This window comes from Triticum urartu, chromosome 1, assembly GCF_003073215.2.
Source record: "Triticum urartu cultivar G1812 chromosome 1, Tu2.1, whole genome shotgun sequence".
Taxonomy (NCBI): domain Eukaryota; kingdom Viridiplantae; phylum Streptophyta; class Magnoliopsida; order Poales; family Poaceae; genus Triticum; species Triticum urartu.
Window position 1 is genome coordinate 505250901 of NC_053022.1, and position 22734 is coordinate 505273634.

General features: G+C 42.4%; 1 protein-coding gene across 2 annotated transcripts; it reads left to right on the forward strand.

Moving 5' to 3' along the window:
- The first annotated feature begins 1810 nt into the window (after positions 1-1810).
- Positions 1811-21692, forward strand: LOC125523165 (DNA mismatch repair protein MSH5). 2 transcript variants are annotated; one of them, XM_048688225.1, is made up of 34 exons: positions 1811-2234; positions 4007-4038; positions 4343-4437; positions 4622-4702; positions 4775-4847; positions 5428-5491; positions 6769-6920; positions 7191-7292; positions 7371-7398; positions 7467-7498; positions 7589-7646; positions 7745-7831; positions 8394-8450; positions 11126-11227; positions 11324-11368; positions 11929-12006; positions 12707-12757; positions 12846-12927; positions 17328-17401; positions 17465-17561; positions 18025-18121; positions 18199-18288; positions 18387-18451; positions 18538-18596; positions 18820-18896; positions 19064-19150; positions 19219-19280; positions 19370-19431; positions 20402-20455; positions 20565-20647; positions 20749-20780; positions 20865-20888; positions 21157-21272; positions 21381-21692. In XM_048688225.1, the coding sequence occupies exons 1-34, from the start codon at positions 2163-2165 to the stop codon at positions 21465-21467; spliced, it is 2457 nt and encodes an 818-aa protein (XP_048544182.1). In that variant the 5' UTR covers positions 1811-2162; the 3' UTR covers positions 21468-21692. The 2 variants fall into 2 exon arrangements, with proteins under 2 accessions (XP_048544182.1, XP_048544187.1); XM_048688230.1 differs by lacking the exons at positions 1811-2234; positions 4007-4038; positions 4343-4437; ... (3 more) ...; positions 6769-6920; positions 7371-7398.
- Positions 21693-22734: the final 1042 nt, after the last annotated feature.

Consider the following 22734-nt stretch of genomic DNA (forward strand, 5'->3'; position numbering starts at 1 on the left):
GTGTTCCGGGTGAAATCGGGATTTTACCGGAGTACCGGGAGGTTACCGGAACCCCCCGGGAGGTATATGGGCCTTAGTGGGCCTTAGTGGAAGAAGAGAAGAGGCAGCCAGGGCTGGGCCGCGCGCCCCTCCACCCCTAGTCCGAATAGGACAAGGAGAGAGGGGGCCGGCGCCCCCCTCCTTCTCTCTCTCTCTTTTCCCACTCCACGAATCCTATTCCAACTAGGAAAGGGAGGGAGTCCTACTCCCAGAAGGAGTAGGACTCCTCCTGGCGCGCCACACCTTGGCCGGCCGGCCCCCCTCCCTTGAACCTTTATATACGGAGGCAGGGGCACCCCTAGAGACACAAGTTGATCCACGTGATCATACTCTTAGCCGTGTGCGGTGCCCCTTCCACCATAGTCCTCGATAATATTGTAGTGGTGCTTAGGCGAAGCCCTGCGACAGTAATACATCAAGATCGTCACCGCGCCGTCGTGCTGACGGAACTCTTCCCTGACACTTTGCTGGATCGGAGTCCGGGGATCGTCATCGAGCTGAACGTGTGCTAGAACTCGGAGGTGCCGTAGTTTCGGTGCTTGATCGGTCGGGCCGCGGAGACGTACGACTACATCAACCAAACGCTTCCGTTATCGATCTACAAGGGTACGTAGATCACACTCTCCCCCTCTCGTTGCTATGCATCACTATGATCTTGCGTGAGCGTAGGAAATTTTTTGAAATTACTACGAAACCCATCAGATAGGGCCGATGGATGATCGTCGGGAGGTGCACCAGCGAAGAAGCAGTGGGGGTGGGACGGTGCGAGAGAGGCCAGAAAGTTTACTCCGCGCGGTCGTGGCCGAGTATTCTTAGACGCCCACTAGAAGGCGGGGGTAAATTGTTTACTCCACTATCCTCTTTACTACTTTGGCTAGGTGCTAGTTAGAGGAGTAAAATGAAAATATTACCACTCTATAGCCTTTGAGGGGATCGGCTAGAGATGCTCTAAACTCAACCCCTAATATTTTTCTTTGGCAATTTGTCTCATCCTATTGCACACGTAAATCTCATTTGGACTTCATTACAATAAAATTTTAATAATTCTTTTATGATTCAAATGCATACATTTTAATAACATTTAAATGTTAATGCACATAATGAAATTCAGTCACACATGTTCACGGATTGTACTGAAAGCCACAACATAGTTTAACAGGTGCAAAAAAATAGTTCAACAGGTGCAAAAAAAGTTCAACAGGTGCAAAAAGCGAAAAACATTCATCAAGAAGAAACGTGAGGCAACATTGAGCATAGATCAAGCAACTGCATTGTGACTTCCACTTGCCGGGTACATCGATCTTGGCAACGTGGAGAATGGCGGTTTTGGTGTGACCAAAATCTCACGACAAGCTTGTTCAAAATATTGTTTTGGCATGTCATCCAATCGTGAAACATCCGTGAGCATGGTAAGGTGTTTGCAATATGGTTACCTCACAAGTTATTCACGGAAAACTCAACCAATTAAGTTAAAATAGTGCTATAATTTTTTTTGGTAGGTAGTGTGCTATGGTTTGATACGTCGTGTTTTTTTAATGTTTGATACGTCGCGTTTCTTTTTTGGAGAATGTTTGATTTTTTTAGTAAAGTTTGATTTTTCTTTTGAGGGGTTGGAGAATGTTTGATACGTCGCGTGATATTGCTAGTGTACGGTTGGATCGGACCGGCTACGGGCTGTGCAGCCCATCTTTCTTCTTGGTTGGGCCCAGGCTAGGTCGACGCTGCTTGAGTGACTGGCAAGCCCAAAAAGAAAAGAAAAAAAGACCGAGTGACTGGCCTGTGGGTGTGGGGTCAAGGCGTCGGGTGTCAGAGCAGCCGCAGCCGCAGCCGGAGCGGGTTCGCCGACGCCTCAATCCGCCTCGCCCATTCCCCCACCCGTCGCCGGCGAGACCCCTCCCTCCTCGTTCCCGTCCTCCTCATCGCGGCATCGCGTCCCCGCTGTCCCCACCCCGTTCGCCATCCTTGGCCGCTGGGGTTTGAGGAGTGAGGTTGCTTGCATCCAGCCATTAGTTGAATCCCGCCGACCTTCGCAGTCGCTGGGAGCGCCGGTCCGCCCCCCGCGGGGAGGCGAGCGGGAGGAGCCTCCGTGTAGAGGAGAGGGGGAGGCGAGCGAGCGAGCGTGAATGGACGAGGAGGAGGAGGAGCAGCTGGAGGAGGAGGAGGAGGAGGTGGCCGAGACGGGGATCGACTCCCAGGTGCGTATCGACTCATCATCCGAGTTCCTCGCCCCGACCGCCGCATTATACGCAGTATTTCGTTCTGGATCAAACGCCCCAGTTATCGCTGCGCCCGCTCGAATCGTGCCGTGGCCTTGTGGGAAGTGGAAACCACCAATTTCGCGCGAAATGCCGTGTCCCCGATCTGGAATGTAGCCGGAGTTATTGTTTATTGCACTTGCCACACTCGTGTGCTTGTTGTGGCGTCGCATAGCTGCTTTTGATCTGATGCACATGCCAGTGCTCTGATTCGGTTCCATGATTATTTTAGTGCTGCTTTTGCTTCGGTTGCTCTCTAGCCTTTGAGCAACTGGTCCTAGAAAATGCGTTTAGAAGAGCACTTCATGCCACTTGAATCCATGTATGCAAGCGTCACATACTTCTTCCCTGCTATTTTAATGAGCATCCCTCTTAGCTTATGAATAGTTTCCAGGACTCGAGGTATGGAGCATATCGATGTTTTAGATGGTTGTGGCTTTGCGGCCTTGCCTTATAGATTTGGCATGCTTCAGTATTGCATGCCTCTTATACACAATTAATGTCCATTTGACGCGCCTTTCAGTAGAATGGTAGATTTTTAATGATGAATTATGATGAAGTTTGCTGCACAACTGTTTCGACTCAAAAATAGTTTCTAAAATTGTGTGCATACCGTGGACACCAAAAAGGAAAGCCGTTCTGATTGAAGATTGCCTACTGCTTTAGCCTAAATGTGGAAGCATAGTATGCAAAGGTCGAGGGATTTTACTTGTGATAGGATGAAGTGTTTATGCTGTTTCGTTACTGGGAAGTCTTGTTCTGCATTCGATTGTGTTAGACGCTGTGTTTGCATTCGTTTGGATAATTGTTTTTGCCTAAAATCTAAATGGGCCTCTAGTATTTGGCAAATATTATTTTAACTTGTAAATTCTGTTGTTGGTTCTTATGTCACCGCATCCACAAACCTGAGACTGATTTGAGACATGTCTAATGTGTCTGACTTGATTGGATCAGTCTATCAAGCAGGTGGAGTTGTGGATTTTTGTAACACAAAATCTCTTATTTAACGTATTATTTGGCAATGTTTCTTCTGGATGTTTAAGTGCTTCTACACATCCCAGCACTGAAGAAAAGCCTAACCACAGAGAAAAAAACAACAACTAATGATTGCCCCATTATACCATTTGTATCTACGTATTTGTATGAGAGGTTAAATATTTTTTTTATCAGAATGTCAAGCAAGGTTATATGTTTATTCATGGCCATGAATAATTCTGAATGGATATCTTGGTTTACTGGAGAGTTAAACAGTACTACTGGCTGAATATATTCCTGAAATGTAAAGCAACTAGGAGGAGCGTGGTGTGTATACCTCTGAAGTTCTTAATAGTGCCTTCTTTGAGCTTCCTTCACATTTTTCAAGGATAAGGCCTCAAGATTTTAGTACAAGTAATGTTGGTATATTAAAACACCATTTTTTTTGAAGAGAATGCCATACTTGCCAGGGGCTTTCCTTTTGTTTTGATATTCATACATTGCAAAGCATGAATGACCTTGGATGGCTCACTTTGGAGTTTCTGTGACTTTGTTCTTCATTTATTAGACTGTTTTATGGCTTTGTGTTTAGGCCAAGTTGTACTTTCTGTTTCACACTCAATGATCTTAAAGATATGATTCTATATGCACGTGATACTTTGGTAACTCCAGAATATCTTATTCACACATTCGTGCTATGCAATGTGCTGACTGATTTTCAACTGATTGTGTTGCAGGTCCATATGGCTTGTGTAATGCAAGGGCGTAGGTAAACTTTAGATGTGTATTTAGTTTATTGAGATTTTTTTCCGTTATTTTACGAGATAAGCTTCTTTACTTGTATTTGTATCCTGCACAATATACTTTCCGAACGACATGGATACTAGTCCTCAGTAAAACAGAGTGCCCCCGCTGATTTGCAGAATAGTTTGTGTTCTAGTCTACCATTACACTGAGATTTCAAAGCTAAAAATTTCTTCTGTCGATTACTAGCACATCAATGTATTTGTTACAGTGGAATATAGAATATGAGTCAACTGCTTATAATACCTGCCACTTTCATGTGATATCAGGGTTGGAGTGTCATACTATGATTCAAATACGCGCCAGCTTTTTGTATTGGAAATCTGGGAAGATAGCGCTGGAGGATTCCCTCTGATTGATCTTGGTATGTTGTTGACTTAATACTACAGAAATCCAAATTTCAGGTTGTATGCTATGGATTTTTTTAAACGAAAAAATTGTTTTGGTAGAAAAATACTTTGACAATTTTTCCAGTGTGAAGTAATTTCAACATTTACAACAGTAAAAACTGCATAGCTGACTCTCTGTGTTGCTTGATTTTGGATCAGTGAAATGTCAAGCAAAACCAAGCACCATATATGCAAGTACAAAGACGGAAGAAGAACTTCTATCGGCTTTACAGAGAAATGGTTTGGACTGCAGCCAGTTCTTCAACTGATATCTTAAGTTCTCATCTGATTGTTTTGCATGGAATCACACAGATAGTAATGTTGACCCCCCTGTTGTGAAGCTCATGAAAAGCTCAACATTCACCTATGAGCAAGCCTGGCACAGGTCAGCAGTTTTGTGTACTCTTTACCTGATCACTAGACCAAGCACTTCCTTGAGTGAATTGAGAACTATGGTTTCTGCACCTTACTTATGCTTTACATGAATATCTTAAGGATTAATCAGATTTGACCATTTGGGTAGCACTAATCTGCTTATTTATTGGATATGTTGTTTCAGTTGCTGTTTTGTACGTTAAATCAACTACATTTACCAAGTGTCAGTCCGAACTTGATTATGATTTTTGCAATAGTATAAGAGGATGGGTGCTTTTCAGTATCATTGTTTTGTCAGTGAAAAACAAATTAGCCTAACAACTGTAATTGAATGTTTTCGGTTTTGGATTTGGAGAAGGCTGAGAAACTCATCCATGTAGGTGTTTGATAACTTATGATATGAATGTTATTCTTGTTGTATATCTGTATTGATCCTGCTATGTGAGGAAGGAAAACACTTGTCAGTAACTAGAAAGTTCATTGCAGTCAATACATTTTGGGCTACTGTATCTCCATCTCGTGCATTTCCTAATTCTTCAACCTGATGAATTGATGATGAATTATCTGTGTATTGCTTGTCCAAATTGCAGATTAATATACTTGAAAGTTGCAGCAATGGATGATGGATTAAGTGTAAAAGAGAGGATTTGCTTTGTAAGTGATCTAAATGAGAATCTTACTGCTACCGTTTTCTACCTATATGTTTCACTTCTCCATAGGTTTCAAAAAGACCATCCCCAGCCATGATAAACTCTTATTCAGCATGGCCTTGAAGAAATCTATTTTATCATTGTTTCATTCAGTTTATAATTATATTTTCCTGATTTCTTCCACCCCACACTTGCTACAGTTGCCAAGAAAATCGGGATTTTGACCTCCTAAGAAATAACATATCTAAACTTTGAGGACATATGATTAGCGAGTAGTCCCTCTTTTGTTTATGGGTTCTTGTTCTCTTCCATTTATACAAATGCACAGGGCCACATGTACTATTGTTTCTGTTTCTCTACTTGATCAATAGCAGTGTTCCTATCCAGTTACTTTCCTTTTAAGAATTTTGGTGAAATTTATATGCTTAGGAATCTGAAGGTGGGAATTGTCAAAAATAACCCACTCTATTTTTATATTTTGTTTTGCGATTGTAGGACCAATTTTCTATACTGAAAATTACTGCCTACTGGTCGAAACAGTTACTTCATTTGCTTAGGGACTTCATACCATAGATCACATGAACTTCACGTCTTATGCATATAATTGCAAATGCAGTTGTATTACTTATACATCTTCAGTATCTGTATGTGAATCTACATCCTACAATCTGAATCTAACAAAACAGCGGTGTAGCTCCTTTTTATCTCTATTTGTAATAAAAAGCTTGTGTTTCTCTTTCTTTTGAGGGCATTGTGTCATTTTCTTGCCCTCAAAGTGGTGCAGGTGCCTTGGATCTCGCAGATCATTTATATAGATAGAGTCAACTTTTGTTTCTCGTAAATAGTTAATATTATCATGTTTGATATTTGAAAGCTCATGTCGCTCACACATTTTTAGAAAAAGTATAGTGTAACATTTGTTTTCATCAAGCTCTTGCATTGCATTTCTGGGTGGGAAGGTGTTACGCTTCTTCTGCTGGATGTACCTGTATACTATTTCTAGTCATTCTATGGAACATGCAATCAGGACATGCTCATTTTCTCACTAAATCTGTAATATATAATTAAAACTATGATCAGGATACTTGTACAATTCTTTTTTATCCCCTTCAAAAGTGATTCCTTTCAATATATCCTTGAAGTTAGGATATTTCCCATATTTGCCTCACATGAATTGCTGATAAACTCTTGCTAGTTGATGTTTCACCATTCATCTCGTTTCTTAGATCTTGTTAACCATTCTGTCCTTGCATAGTGAAATCATTTTGTGCGTACTTGCAGCTTAATTCCATGATGGATCTTGGAAGTGATGTTCAAGTTCGTGCTGCTGGAGGTCTTCTTGCTATATTAGATAGCGAGAGGCTTCTTGATACCCTTGAACAAATGGAAGGAGGAGCATCCATTGCAATTGATTCTGTCACACAGATCTCATTTTATCCTTCGATCTATGATTGTATTAGATGAACACCAACATGCTGATGCAGTCAATTTTAAATTACATCTTCCATCATGATACTTTATTTCAGATGCAACACATTTTTCGTTCATACTTTGGAACCAACTCAAGAAATTTATATAGCTCCACTGCCCTGTTGGAAGCAACTTAACAATTTATGTAGCTCACTGTAGGGTAATGCTATGTCATATATATTAGCAATTTGTTATGGTTAGTTTAGCACTGTATGCCTTGACATGCATCACAGAGACAGATTTTTGAAACTTGATGCAGCTGCTCATGAGGCACTACAGATTTTTCAAGTGGATAAGCACCCCAGTTACATGGGAATAGGAAGAGCTAAAGAAGGGTAAGAACTAAGAATCTTGGATCTACGTGTTGTACCCTTACTCTGGTTCCAGTTTGTAATAGTAATATTAAACTGCAGGTTTTCAGTCTTTGGTATCCTCAATAAGGTAGCAAGCCTTTTTTTTCTTCCCTTTGTTTATTTTCTAGTAAGTTCACTGCTTTGTCTTAAATGTAGTGTGTGACACCTATGGGAAGACGTCTCTTGAGGTCAGTTTTCTATCTCTGCTAGTCAGTATCAGTGAAATAGGAATAAGTAACATTTTCTGAACTCTTATCTATTTCTATGCTTCATCTTAGAGCATGGTTCTTACGTCCCATAATTGATATCGATGTCATAAATAATCGCCTCAACACAGTATCCTTATTTTGAACAGTACAAAATCTTTCATCCCTTCTGACTTTTGATGCCAAAATGCCATTGGTTTGTGGTCCTGTGTTTCCTAGCAATTCTAGATATCTTTCTTCCTTTGCTGTGAAGAAGTAATGTCTGCACTGCGTCAGACTTTGAAGTCTGTGAGAGATGTTCCCCACATGCTCAAGGTTCTATTTAGTTTACTCTGTTCATGTACATTTTAAGGTATTTTATTTACCTCTGCTTGCTGTAATATAGTCAAAATCCCTTTGTCATGACAAGTTAGGTGTGTCTAAACTGAAGTGAAAAAAAAGATAATACGTCTTTGATAATGCTCTCTGGGTAAAACGATGGAGATTAGACTTAAGTGCCAGTTAGTTGCGTTACGTGAAGTTTTAACCTTCATGTACCTCCCTATAGTTCGTTTGGGTCATGGCCTGATGGCTATTGTTTGTCCACCCCGTTCCATCTTGCTACACACAATGTGAATTCGCTAAAACATAAGTTTACATGCTATCTTTGTTTATATCCGATCAATAGTTATTTATTGTAATTCTTAATTAATGAAATCGAGAGCTTGAGACATACTACTTTGGCCTGAAGTAAAAAGGAAACTCAAAAGTATTGTAAACAGTTGAAGCCATAGTGCTGATTAAGAATATCATGGTTATTCCTAGTTTCTTTGAGCATGCTGTATTCAGCTTCAGAGTTTTCAGATATGCCGAACTAACATTTTCCTTTTTTCTGAAGAAATTCAACTCTCCAAGTTCCAGCTGTACAAGCAGTGATTGGCACACATTTCTGAAGGTACCCAAAAAGCTTTATTTCCAAGTTCAAATACATGTTATCCTGGAACAGTATATCTCATGTCTGCCATTCTGGTCAATTAGTTCATTTATGCCTTTCATGCTAGTATCAATCCATTCCATTCCATCCTCAACGGATGGAGCTTCCCTTTACCGAAAAAGGCTTTCGCCCCGCTTTATATATAAAGCAACAACCAACTTACAACGAGTGATACAACACCAGACGCACCCAAGGCAAGGTACAAAGATGCTAAGAAGCAGCTAAGGCCTTGTACAATGCAAGGTGCTTGGAGAAATAAACCAGGCTTTTCTCAAGCACCGGTGCTTATTTGTAAAGGGTAGACGCTTAATTAGGCGTCTCCTCTAGAAATAAGCACCGGTGCTTTAAAAAAACCTGTTTATTTTTCTAAGCACCTCCCTAAGCACCTAGCATTGTACAAGGCCTAACACTCCCACAACAAGTCCAAGTAAACAACAGATAGTCACTAAGCCTCACTAGGAAGTCGAGGGAGCACTCAACCGGGAACAAGCCACCGAGAAGAGACCAACCTACACGCTGTTGTTCTATGAGCCCCAAGGCGATTCGTTCAAGAAGGATACGCCACCGGAGTGCCGCCACCACCCAATCTAGAGGATCATGATTTTCATCCAGGGTATCTTGGAGGATATGGAGTAACCACGACGAAGCCTTCAAGAAGATGATGACCTCCACGGACGACGCCTCCGTCGGCCTAGGAAAGCCAGACAGGGTATTCACCCACGTAAACACACTCCGGCTCTGAATAAGGTTGCGGCTAGTCCCGGGGACAGACGTCGCATCACAGCCACCAATCGACAAGCACCAGCCGCCATGCCGCCCACATGTCCATGAAGACTAGCCCGCACCTGAGCCGCGAGCTCCGCCCACGAGCACGCCGCTCCCGCCACCAAGGCCGCCGCCCTGCATCCCGACGCTCAGAATACCAACGAAGGGACGGACTTGGAACCGACCGGCAAAACCCTAGCATAGCAGAGCCGCCGGTGACTGGACTGCCCCGAACAGCGATCTGGAGTCGGAGTCGCTAGGTAGGGGAAATGGGGAGAAGAGGAGCGGAGCAAGTCCGGACCAGCGCCCCCTGCGCCGGTGACGGGTAGAGACCACCCATCCCTCCTGCAACCTCCCCACACGTCACCCCTGACGCCCCACCACGGCTCCCACAGCTCCATGCAGGGCAATCGCAGCCACACGTCCACCGGCGAGGGCCGCCGGCCCGTCCGCACCCAGCCGCCAAAGAGGGCCTCTAGAGCGCCCATCCACCGAGGGACCACCGCATCACCAGCAGCCGCCGCGCCCCTGTAGCAGCTCGCCACGCGCTATCACGGTCACTCCCAGCACCACGACCACACCGGGTCGAGACCAGCCCCCGCGCCGCCTGTCGAGGGAGAGCCGCCAGATCCAGGTCCGATTTGGGCTCGCGCCGCCACCACCACCATGGGCACATCCCTGCCGGTCACAGCACGTAGCCCACCACACCAGCGCCGCCGCACCCCACTAAGCGCTGCGCCCCCAAACGATGAGGCCGTCCCGCGCCGCCCACCACCACTCGAGGAGAAGAGGCCCCCCTCCCCCCCCCCTCCCCGCCAGTGAGCGCGGCGAGGGGACTGGAGGAGGGGAGGGAACTAGGAGCGGCAGCGGCTAGGGTTTCCCCCCGTTGCTCGCGGGAGCAACGCGCGGGGGGTGGGGGGGGGGGGGGGGGGGGGGGGGGGGGGGGTGTGGGGGGTGGGGTGGTGGTGGTGGTGAGGAGCTGGTCTCGTCTCAAGAAACCATTTCAACCCTTGATCATGGAGCTTCCCTTTCCAAGTAGCAAAATGATAAATGGAAGGTGTCATTGCGTACAGGTTGTCCATCCCGACCGAAACATATTCTGGAACAAACTTCTGATCAGGTCACGCTATTGTCGGCTGACTGAACTTATTTTGCACTGCTTTCAAGTAAAGAACTCTTGTGCTAATGCTTTCCTCCACACACAAAGATCACTCCTACTCTCTTTTAAAGTTAGCTTCCCATCACATCTTGCTCCTTGCCGATGCGGTATTGTTGTCTGGGATGTTCAGCTGGACAAGCTAGATACAAGACAGACTCTTCTGCGATGTGCCTGCATGCTGTCACCAGGCACTGGGATCAGACAGGTCTAGCTGGACGCGAGCAACAATGTCTATGCCAGCCTACAAGCAACATCTATCCCCTTTTTTCCCTTTTATCTTTTTTACGGTGTGTCTTATGCATATATATCCATTTTATATGAAAGCACAGAACGAAACACCGGAACTCTCTGGTACCAATAATAACGTTCCATTCCAAACACCAAACTGGGAAGCTCGCCAGAATGGAATTAATAAGTATGTCTAGTACAGTACTTGTGGAGAACTCAAATTTGGAACATGCCTCTGCTGTTTCCTAGTTGAACTAAGTAAATGCTCAGGCAAGTCGCCTACTTAAGATTTTGGGCAGGAAATAACAGAACAATTATCATGGTGCATGTTTTGATTATTGCTTTGTACCGTTCTGTAATGAATCTGATATCCAGTGTTGGACACTGAAGGTTACTGATCAATGGCGCACAAATGTGGTGTGTAGGTTATTTATCTCCTCTTGTTTCTCTTGGTAATTTTCTTTGCCCGCTTCTCTTGTTTCAGTGCATTTGCTCTTTGCTTCATATAAACAAGATTTTTGAGGTAGGAATATCAGAGCATCTGGCAAATAAGTTGCAACATATGAGCATTGACTTGGTTGAAAAGGTACTAGTCTCCAAGCCGGTGCTGTTACTTCCACAACTAACTAATGAAAGTTTGAACTTAAGAAGTTCCTTTATTCTTGGATGCATATGTTTTCAGGCAAATTCTTCAATTACAGCAGAGCTGGATTATGTATCGAATCTGGTTAGTACTCGTACCGTTGTCCCTCACTTTGAATGCAGAAGAAAGTCTGTGCATGCGTTTTACCCTTGTCTTTGACTTACATTGATATGCCGTGATATTTTAGATCATTACATACAACAATATGACCATCTCAAATTTTTGAAATAGTATGAGTTAATGCTATACCGTATAGCTTTGTACAAATCTGCCTACTGGTATCTCTAACTAGGCAACTGATCTTAGTGAATTATATGAATTGGTGTGGTCAGCACTCGGGCTTCTAACATCATGTAGCATAGATTTGCATGAAATGATTTACGGATACTCTTGTATGAAAAGTTATTTGTGAAATTTGTTGCTTCAGACCTTGGTAAACATTTTTTTCTTCCTGGGAAGTTAATTCACATTTCTGCTGAATCTGTGGCTCTGTGCAGTGAATGAGTGGTTGTGTTACAATTTTATCCAAATAATATGTCAGTATCTTATAGAGTGAATACATATTTATTTTTCTGGGGATTTTTGAGGCTTGCTGTTGTTGTTTCACCTTTCATAAAATGATGACCTCTATCTATTATTGATAGGTGATTGGTGTCATTGACGTACAACGGAGTAAGGAAAAAGGCTATGAAACATTGGTGAAAGAAAATTTATGTGATGAGGTCAGGCCTTGGGGTGCTTATCCTGGAGCTGTATTCTATTGTCCTATAAATTATACTTTTTAATCGATCCCATACTTTACTTTATATTCAATAATCATTTAGTTGTAATCTATCACTAAAAGCCAATTATCAAACTCCCATCTCTTTGTGCAATAGTTGAAGCAGGCTTATTGCTTTGCCTTGAGCCTAACCAGTACTTGTGGTATTCGTCCTGTTCAGTTGTTGCAGTTGGTGATTGCCATATAACACTATTAAATAGTTTTTTTTTCATTTTCCTCAAATCATAGTTATGTTCTGCTTTGCTAAATACTCCCTCTGTCCCATAATATAAGATGTTATCACGACCAATATGTGAGTACATCGGTTGTAATAACGTCTTATATTATGTGACGGAGGGAGTACTTCAATGGCTCACAGGGGTCTGGTCGAATTGGGTAATAAGAACAGATCGTTGTGTTGTGTGGACCTTGTCTGCACATTTGGGTGGGTGTGCACATATGTGGGTACTATTTAAAGTTTGAACACCATTCTTTAATGTGATAATAATTCATCATAACATTAAATCTTCTCGGCAACTTCTGTGGTTCTTCAAAATATCTTGATTTTCCTTTTAAGTTTGGTATCTAGTATTGTATGTTTGCTTTTTCTCAACGATATGGCCTTGTTCTTCTAATCAAATGAACCTCCTTGTGAAATATAGTTGGATGAACTGAGGATGGTGTATGAAGGATTACCTGACTTTCTGGAGCAGGTGATGGATCTTCCAAAGTGAATTTAATTTGAAGCGTCAACTTTTTATGCCTTTGTTCGATAAATTGTAACAGTTTAGCTGCTTCTAGGTTTCAGCTAATGAAAATGCCTCCTTCCCTTTCTCGCTCGAATGCAGAAAAGCTCCGCTAATTGTCTATGTACACCAAATAGGTATTTTTGTTGCTGATCCCCAGATAGAACTTTATTCTTTTTATCCTGTTAAATTTGATACTATCGAGCCCTCCATATGATATACATTGCTATTGCATGCGCAAGCTTTGTCCTCTTTCTTTTATTTATGCTATGGAAGGTCTCCGTTTCTACTATACTAACATGAAATATACATAGCAGGGGTTCTTACTAATTTGCTTTCTTTTTTTAGAAATCAACGTATTTTTTTCGGTCATCAAGCATTTTTTTTGGGTCCAAAGTTAATCTTACAGGAGAACACGTTAGTTAAATTCCTTTTACCCTTGGTAGTTCGGCTCAAATTTGTGTGTTAGTACAGCTGGGTACTCTGGTTACACTTTGATGTAGTTGCATGAGAAACATTAATTGAGAACACCAAGAGGGAGTTCTAGGAAGGCTTGGAGGACATGGTTAGGAGTGTACCGTTTGGCGAGAAGCTCTTCATAGGAGGAGACCTCAATGGCCACGTGGGTACATGAAGGGGTGAATGGGGGCTTTGGTTATGGCATCAGGAATCAAGGAGAAGATGTCTTAAGCTTTGCTCTAGCCTACGACATGATCGTGGCTAACACCCTCTTTCAAAAGAGAGAATCACACCTGCTGACTTTTAGTAGTGGTTCAGGCTGCAGATGGGAGTGGAATTAAATGGGAGTAATCAGCCCATCCCACCTAAATTGCATTAGTGGGATCCCATTGGACAAAAGAAAAATTAAGTGGGCTAGCCCTATTAACCCATTGGGAACCCACCTCACCCACCAGCCCCTTCCCTCCCCTCATCGCGAGCGACGGAGGCGGCGCTGAAAGCCATGAGGAGATGCCATCCAACAACTACGTGCCGGCATGCTGCCAACGCTTGGTCACCTGGATGAGCACAAACAGCCGCACTAACACCTGAACTGTGAGTATGGGGATGATCGCCTGCAGCTGGGCAACGAGGCATGATTTTCTCCTCCTGTTCATGCAAGTGCGCCCCGCGAGCAGAAGCTCACCGCCCCCCGCGTTGGGCGACTCCACCGCACCTGAACCTGACGCGCCTGTGCCGTTGCACCTGACGAGTTCATCACTACTCGTACACCAAGACCGCCCGGCCCCTCCTGCACCTACAACCCACAGCAGCTCGTTGGCGCAGTCGCACCCCTGCACGTGTCATGCGCCACTAGAGGCGACCAAGGTACCTTGCAGTTCATCACCTCCGACGGCACTGACCCGTCGGGACCCCGGCATTCCAGCCGCGCCTTTGTCTCCCCCTCTCGATTGAGCGCCGTGCCCTAGAAAGAGACCATCTCGCCGACCGAGCCCTCCGTGGCCAGCTTCGACAGGGCCCAGAACCGGCTCCCGTGAACCGGCGACGATCGTCCCGAGGCTTCCGCCCCGCCCTCACCGACGGCAGTGTAAGGGAGGGTCGCTGTCGCAGTATCCGCCAAGCTGCCGGCGTGTCCCGCTCCAACGGCCATCTCCTCTTCCATCACTATGTCATGCAAGCTACTGGTTCGGTTGCCTGCGGCGATCGTGTTTGTACGCGTTGTGGCTCATCTTCATCGTGAGTGCATTTGCTAGTAAATGTGATCCCACTTGTGCCCACATAGTTTGCGTAAGTTGTGACGGGATGACTGGTGATTCCCACCAAACGTAGTGGGATCAAGTGGGCTAAAGGTGGGAGTCCCATGTATAGTCCCACTTGCAGCCTGAGTAGTGGTCAACACTCTAGCAGGATTGATTTCATCCTCTTGAGAAGAGAAGACAGGCGTGCGTGCCTAGATTGTAAGGTGATATCTGGAGAGTGTTGTCCCTTGACATAGCTGGTGGTGACTGACTTCCGCTTTCGGATTTGTGTCCAGCGGGATAAGCGTGCCAAAGTCGCTAGAACGAAGTGGTGGAAGCTCAAGGGGGAGGGAGCTCAGGCATTCAAGGAGAGGATCATTAAGGAGAGCCCTTGGGAGGAAGGAGGCGATGCAAACAATATGTGGATGAAGATGGCGACTTGCATTCGTAAGGTGGCCTTAGAGGAGTTTGGAGTGTCCAGGGGAAGTAAAAGAGAAGCTAAAGATACTTGGTGGTGGAACGATGATGTCCAAAAGGCTATTAAGGAGAAGAAAGATTGTTTTAGACGCCTCTACCTAGATAGGAGCGCAGACAACATAGAGAAGTACAAGATGGCAAAGAAGGCCGCAAAGCGAGCTATGAGTGAAGCAAGGGGTCGGGCGTATGAGGACCTCTACCAGCGGTTAGACACGAAGGAAGACGAAAGGGACATCTATAAGATGGCCAAGATCCGAGTGAGGAAGGCGAGGGATGTTGACCAAGTCAAATGCATCAAGGACGGAGCAGACCGGTTCCTAGTGAAGGACAAGGAGATTAAGCATAGATGGCGGGAGTACTTTGAGAAGCTATTCAATGGGGAGAATGAGAGCTCTACCATTGAATTGGACGACTCCTTTGATGATACCAGCAGGCATTTTTGTAGCGAATCCAGGAGTCAAAGGTCAAGGAGGCTTTAAAAAAGATGAAAGGAGGCAAGGTGATGGGCCCTGATCATATCCCCATTGAGGTGTGGAGAGGCCTCAGAGACATAGCTATAGTATGGCTAACTAAGCTTTTCAACCTCATTTTTGGGGTAAACATGATGCCAGAAGAATGGTGACGGAGTATATTAGTACCAATCTTCAAGAACAAGGGGGATGTTCAGAGTTTTTACTAATTACCGTGGAATTAAGCTGATGAGCCACACATGAAGCTATGTTAGAGTCATTGAGCACCGCTTAAGAAGTATGACAAGCGTGACAAAAAATAGTTTGGTTTCATGCCTGGGAGGTCGACGATGGAAGCAATTTTCTTGGTACGACAACTCATGGAGAGATACAGAGCAAAAGAAGGTCTGCATATGGTGTTCATTGACTTAGAGAAGGCCTATGATAAGATACCACGGAATGTCATGTGGTGGGCCTTGGAGAAACACAAAGTCCCAACAAAGTACATTACCCTCATCGAGGACATGTATGCTAATGTTGTGACAAGTCTTTGAACAAGTGATGGTGACACTGATGACTTCCCGATTAAAATAGGACTGCACCAGGGGTCAGCTTTGAGCCCTTATCTTTTCACTCTGGTGATGGATGAGGTCACAAGGGATATACAAGGAGATATCCCATGGTGTATGCTCTTTGCGGAGGATGTGGTGCTAGACGATGATAGTCGGACGGGGGTCAATAGGAAGTTAGAGCTATGGAGACAAACCTTGGAATCCAAAGGTTTTAGACTTAGTAGAACTAAAACCGAGTAGCTCTCAGCTGTATATAGCATGAGGTGCGGTTTCAGTACTAGTAGGCACGAGGAGGAGGAGGAGGTTAGCCTTGATGGGCAGGTGGTGCCTCAGAAGGACACCTTTAGATATTTGGGGTCTATGTTGCAGAAGGATGGGGATATCGATGAAGATGTGAATCATCGAATCAAAGCTGGATGGATGAAGTGACGCCAAGCTTCTGGCATTCTCTGTGACAAGAGAGTGCCACAAAAGCTAAAAGGCAAGTTCTATAGGACGGCGATTCGACCCGCAATGTTGTACGGCGTTGAGTGTTGGCCGACTAAAAGGCGACATGTTCAACAGTTAGGTGTGGCGGAGATGCACATGTTGAGATGGATATGTGTCCACACAAGGAAGGACCGAGTCCGGAATGATGATATACGAGATAGAGTTGGGGTAGCGCTGATTGAAGAGAAGCTTGTCCAACATCGTCTAAGATGTTTTGGGCATATTCAGCACAAGCCTCCAGAAGCGCCAGTGCATAGCGGATGGCTAAAGCATGCCTATAATGTCAAGAGAGGTCGGGGTAGACCGAACTTGACATGGGAGGAGTCCGTAAAGAGGGATCTGAAGGACTGGAGTATCGACAGAGAACAAGCCATGGACAGTGGTGCGTGGAAGCTTGCTATCCATGTGCCAGAACCATGAGTTGGTTGCGAGATCTTATGGGTTTCACCTCAACCTACCCCAACTTGTTTGGGACTTAAGGCTTTGTTGTTGTTGTTGTTGTTGTTCATAAGAATGGAGTGAGTATGTGACCATCGACTAAGTAATTAGGTTCATTGTTCAAATATTTGTTTTAGCTCCTTGTTTGACTAGTACAAATTAAAGTTTGAGGCAATATCTGCAAGAAGATAAGGGTTTGAGTCTGGTCTGCATGTGGATTGGAAATATTAGCTATTTGTTTGTAAACTTCTTTCTGGTTGTGATTTACTAGTTTCTTTGTCTAATTTACTATAGTTGGTACTGGAGTGTTACAGGTTGCTGGATAGTGCTTGTAAAATGCAATATGCAATCGTTCATAGGAACTAAAAGTTAATAATGAGAACACTCATGTGTTTACCATTTATGACACTAACAGGATACTTGATGTGTTTTTTTGATGAGAAGATAAGTGAGGCCTTGTTAATAGGACTTCAAGATTTTGAATTTGCGGTAAGCTGTGTGTTGTTTTATTTCGTTTGATTGTTAATGTGTAATAAGTTCTATGCTCATCAGTTTTCAGAGGATGGGGAAGAGAGAAGGTTCTACTACCATACTCAGAAGACAAGAGAGCTGGACAACCTTCTGGGAGATATTTATCATAAAATTCTTGGTAGCTTAAATAATTTATCTACTTATTTAATTCTGCTCCCAATGCTGTGGTTTCTTATCGAATTATGTATACTGTTGGTGCAATAATCATATTTTCCCTGATGAAGATAGAGCTACACTTACAAATGAGTTTATTTTGAACTTGATGTTCGATGGTACTTTACCTTTAAAGTTACAGGCCATGAATAAGCAAACAGTGAGCATTTCACCTTAACAAGTTTATCTTGCCATCTTCTCCAGATATTACATGCCTGTGGATTTCGGAATGTAATTTTATATTCATCTGCCAATTTCTTGCTATTTTATATTTTGTTCCAGAAATTTCTATAGTTCAAGTTTACATGTAACCTTTTAAAAAAAAAACGGGTCTAAATGTGTGTCTTATTGAAGTTTCAATGGATATTCTTCTTGTATTTCCATAAATCTGCAAATGGATAATGACTTTGGCGTTGTTGCGCTGACAGACATGGAAAGAGCAATCATAAGGGATCTAGTATGCCGTGTTCTTCAGTTTCTACCTCAACTGACAAAAGCAGTGAACTTTGCAGCAGAACTTGATTGGTATGCACATATTTGTTACACACATTCAACTTACTGACAATATGGCGATCTAACGAGCTCTTGTTCTGTTACATTAGTATTTTATCATTGGCAATTGTTGCGCGCCAAAACAATTACGTGAGGCCCATCTTAACTGAGGATTCCATACTTGAGATACAGAATGGAAGGTTAGTATTGTTTTTTTTATTCCCATGTTAAATGTTAGTTGGGTATTACTAACAGTCTTATGGTTGAAGGCAATGAACTTACTTCAACAACAATTTAGACATGCTTTGCAGGAAATGACCGTTGACACATTTGTTCCAAATGATACGAAAATCCGCAGTGCAGGTGGCTAGTTCCCAAGATATTTGATATTCTAAACTTAGTACTTCTCTTATTGTCAAGAATATGATTTATGGCTATTTTTATCTCAGGAAGAATAAACATAATAACTGGACCTAACTATTCAGGGAAAAGCATTTACATTAAGCAGGTAATGTTACCTGAGAAGTGCTTTGTGCACCCCAAACTAAATTGCACAAATGCTTAGGCTGTATCAGTTAGTTCTGGATTAAAACATGGCTGCAGATCAGATCGTTAATGTACTTTAAATTTTGTGTTTTTTTACTTCCTAGGGAGAGCATGTACGAACTCCTACTTTCATGAACTCAAAGTTGCGAAATAAAGTTCAAGTTGCGTTGGATATTTGCTTTCAGGTTGCATTGGTGGTTTTTCTTGCTCATATTGGAAGCTTTGTTCCTGCTGATTCTGCTGTTGTTGGATTGACTGATAGGTTTGTGTTTATATGACATGTTTCAGTATGAAGAATTGAGGGGAAATTATTAGTGTATTAGTGTTGTAGGTCAAATGCTAATATGTATACGGTTCATGACACACAGTTATCGTAGTAATCCTAGATTAAAGTTTTATATATCTGACATGTTTAATAACGTTTTGTAGGATATTCTGTGCAATGGGAAGCAAGTCAATGACAACTGAGCAGTCAACATTTATGATTGATTTACATCAAGTTGGAACAATGCTCAGGTATCATATTTGTATCCACCCTTAAGTTGTCTTGCGATCTTGAACATACAACCAAAGAAATTTTGCAGGCATGCAACATCGAGATCACTGTGCTTATTAGATGAATTCGGTAAGGGTACTCTAACAGAAGGTGAGACCACAGAAAATCTGAAATTCTTCCTCCCATCCTCAACATGACTTAAGAGTAGATGGCTAATTTTCTTTCCTGATTCCTTGCAGATGGTATTGGTTTGCTTGGAGGGACTATCAGTCATTTTGCAAATTATGATTATCCTCCAAAGGTTAGGTAGCTGGATAAATGTTACTGTTGATTATGAATCTGATAGTATTGCCTGTCTGATCTTCCTTACAGCCACACTTGAAGTTAATACCATCATTTCATAGTTTACTAGCTCAGATTGCTACTATCTCCCCCCCCCCCCTTTTCACTTTAAATTAGGCATTTTAATGCCACATCGGTTACTGGACATTAGAGTTGTGAATACCGGTACCAGAATGGTTACCCTTGTTTGGCGGCAGATTTATGCATTTTTAAAACTGAATCAAAATTCGATTCATGATAGAAAATGGATATACTATATTTTCTTACTTGAAAAGAAGATATACAGAAAGGTCCAGTATTACTCGAACTCTGTACTTGTGTGAAAACGGGACTGTAGAATAGAACACTGAGTGCAAATAAGGGATGGAAGTAAGGCATAATGTTGCGTTTCTTGAATCATATTGTTTATTTTGTTTGATGCTTTCAAGCATGAGTAACATATTATTGTCAATGTATCGTTCTATACCTAAAACAGGTTCTATATATGGCTCTATATTTTGTCGAAGGGAAAACTTGGTCCGATATTCATTCTGCATCCTATAACATATTTCCTATATAAGAGTTTCTTTTGTACAACAACAACAACAAAGCCTTTTAGTCCCAAACAAGTTGGGGTAGGCTAGAGTTAAAACCCGTAAGATCTTGAAACCAACTCATAGTTCTGGCACGTGGATAGCTAGCTTCGATGCACCCTGTCCATGGCTAGTTCTTGAAACCGTAAGAGTTTCTTTCATAACGGCATATTTTTTCCTGAATGGCATGAGTATCGCGACACATTAGTTTTGCTGATTGATTTGTATATCTCTTAAACAGCTTGATTGAATGTGGGAATGCTGTAAATTTACTCTATGGATAAATGATGGAATTCTTATAGTAATATTTACCACTGTAATGTGTTGCGATATGATCTAACTGCTGCAACCTTGCAGGTCCTTTTGTCAACACATCTGACGGAGATCTTCACCGAAAACTACTTCCCACAGGTTAAGAAAACAACTAGTTTGCTGGTGTATAGAAATTTTGTATGTCCTTTTACATTTGAGGTTTCCTGACCCTGGTTATAACGATTGGTAAATTTGAGAAATTTTGCAGTCTGAACATATAAAATGCTGTACCATGAGTGTTCTGAATCCTGATGGACAGACAAGCAATGAAGACATCATATTCCTTTACAGGTAAGTAGATATGAAAGCTTAGCTGTTATGTGTTTTTCTTGTTCCGAATAATTTCCTTTTGGTACTAATTTGCTATGTAACTTGTGATACCCATGGTGAAGACTTGTACCTGGACAGGCACTCTTGAGCTTTGGTAAGCTTATGTATACAGCATTTATACAATGATAGATACGGATCCTTTTGAGTCAGATAACAAGTAACACATCTTTTCTTGCAGGACTTCATTGTGCACAGCTTGCTGGTATGTTCATGGAGTAAAATTCTATTGAGCTGGCAAATTGTGATAGCATGATAAACTAATCTGCTTTCATTTTGATGAAAGGCTAAATTTATTTATTTATTTCACACTGTTAGTTGCCATTGTATTCAGAAATTCATATGCTATGGGAGTACTATTTTACTTGATCTACATCATGACACGTGTGGCTCGAAGAGATCTTGTGAAAAGAAAGAAACCGGACAGCATGACTGCTCATAGAGAAATGATTCTCATGTTTGGCTGCTCGCAGGTGTTCCCAGTGAAGTTATTCAGAGATCTGCTAGTGTTCTGGAGGATATCCATTCCAAGAGACCTGTAAGGCGCATGATCTGCGATAATTTGGCGGCAAAGGACAAGCAATACCAGGTTTATGACTTGCATGCATGTTTGTTCTGTCGTTAGCTAGGCTGTTACATGCAGAGTGGGATAGTTATTGTAAGTGAATATATGATGAGTATTTGTTCAAAATTTCAGGATGCAATGGCAAAATTGTTGGCCTTCGATCCGCGAAAAGGTGATCTGAACCACTTCTTTGAGGACGTATTTCCCCCTGAGGCGTAGATTGGGCTGCGTTGGAGTTACAAGAGTGGCTGAATTTCAGAACCAGCAGAGCGTTGTACATAAGCCGTGAACGAAAATTGGAGTGCTGTTGGTGTTGGCTGCAAATACTTAACTCCACCTATTGCATCGTTACAGTTGTACGTATGTTTTTTTTTTGCTTCCCCAGCATACTCAAATGAGGAATCGATTTTGACCATCCAGTCCTTAGTTTTTCTGAGACGATTCGGCCCGATTTAGTGTTGTCACATATGGGAAGTGCTCGCCTGCACATGGTGGCAGCTGCACTGGACTACCCACGGATTTGCCTACCCCTCAAAAAAAAAAACCATGGATTTGCCTGCTTTAAGATTCGAACCCCCTGCTCCAAGATTCGATCCCCTGGCAACCTTCCTTAGTGTATGCTCCCTTTGTCCCAAAATAAGTGTAGTTGATTTAGTACAAAGTTAATACAAAGTTGTACTAGGTAATAACACTCGTGGTTCTTAAACTTGCCGTAGATGTTCACCTTGGTGTCTGAACTTGAAAAATATACTGAACTGGTTATAAAACTTTGCAATATGGTTCAAATACGGTTCAAATCATGTTCAGATATGTATGTATCGTTGACTAGGCATGCCAGCATGGTGTGGGGCCCACCTGCAGTGCCGGAACAGACTGACTTATAGAATATATGTCACAATGACCATCAGGTCCCACCTGTCAGTGTAAAAAAATGGGCAAGTCTGGGATTCGATACAGAAACCTCAGCCCACGCCCCACGCTAACCACCTCGTCAAGACAACATTGCTTCCCATTATGCATCACTAAAAAAATTCTACTGAATGCGACCGTGGAGTTAAATGGGTTGCATCTTCAAATGTTAGTTGTTTTTCCTTCTTTTAGAAATTAGAAAAATATTCATCGAACTATAATCACAATATCAAATAAATGTTCATGTACCCACAAAAAAATTGTTCATGTAGTTTTAAATATTCACGTAATCAAAACAATAATTAAGAAATATTAAAATGATTTCATAATTTTTAAAAGCATTCACATATTTAATGAAGTAATTTTAAAGTGTTAAAACGTTTTATATTTTCAAACTGTTAATCTAACTTTTAAAATCTTCATTTTTCAAATAATATTCACTTGATCCTTTTTAGAATGTTATGTTTTTTCCTTTTACATAGCCCTTCCACATGTGAGTTTTCTTTTATTTTTAGAAAATTTGAAAATTATGTAACTTATTCTAATAGTAATATAAATAAAGTTAGAATATTCTTAT

Excerpts from the sequence above, each read along its gene's own strand:
- LOC125523165 (XM_048688225.1), top strand. The coding sequence starts at position 2,163 with ATGGACGAGGAGGAGGAGGAGCAGCTGGAGGAGGAGGAGGAGGAGGTG. Across the intron at positions 4,703-4,774 it reads ATCGGCTTTACAGAGAAATG|ATAGTAATGTTGACCCCCCT; the intron begins GTTTGGACTGCA and ends GGAATCACACAG. Across the intron at positions 8,451-11,125 it reads ATTGGCACACATTTCTGAAG|TGCATTTGCTCTTTGCTTCA; the intron begins GTACCCAAAAAG and ends CTCTTGTTTCAG.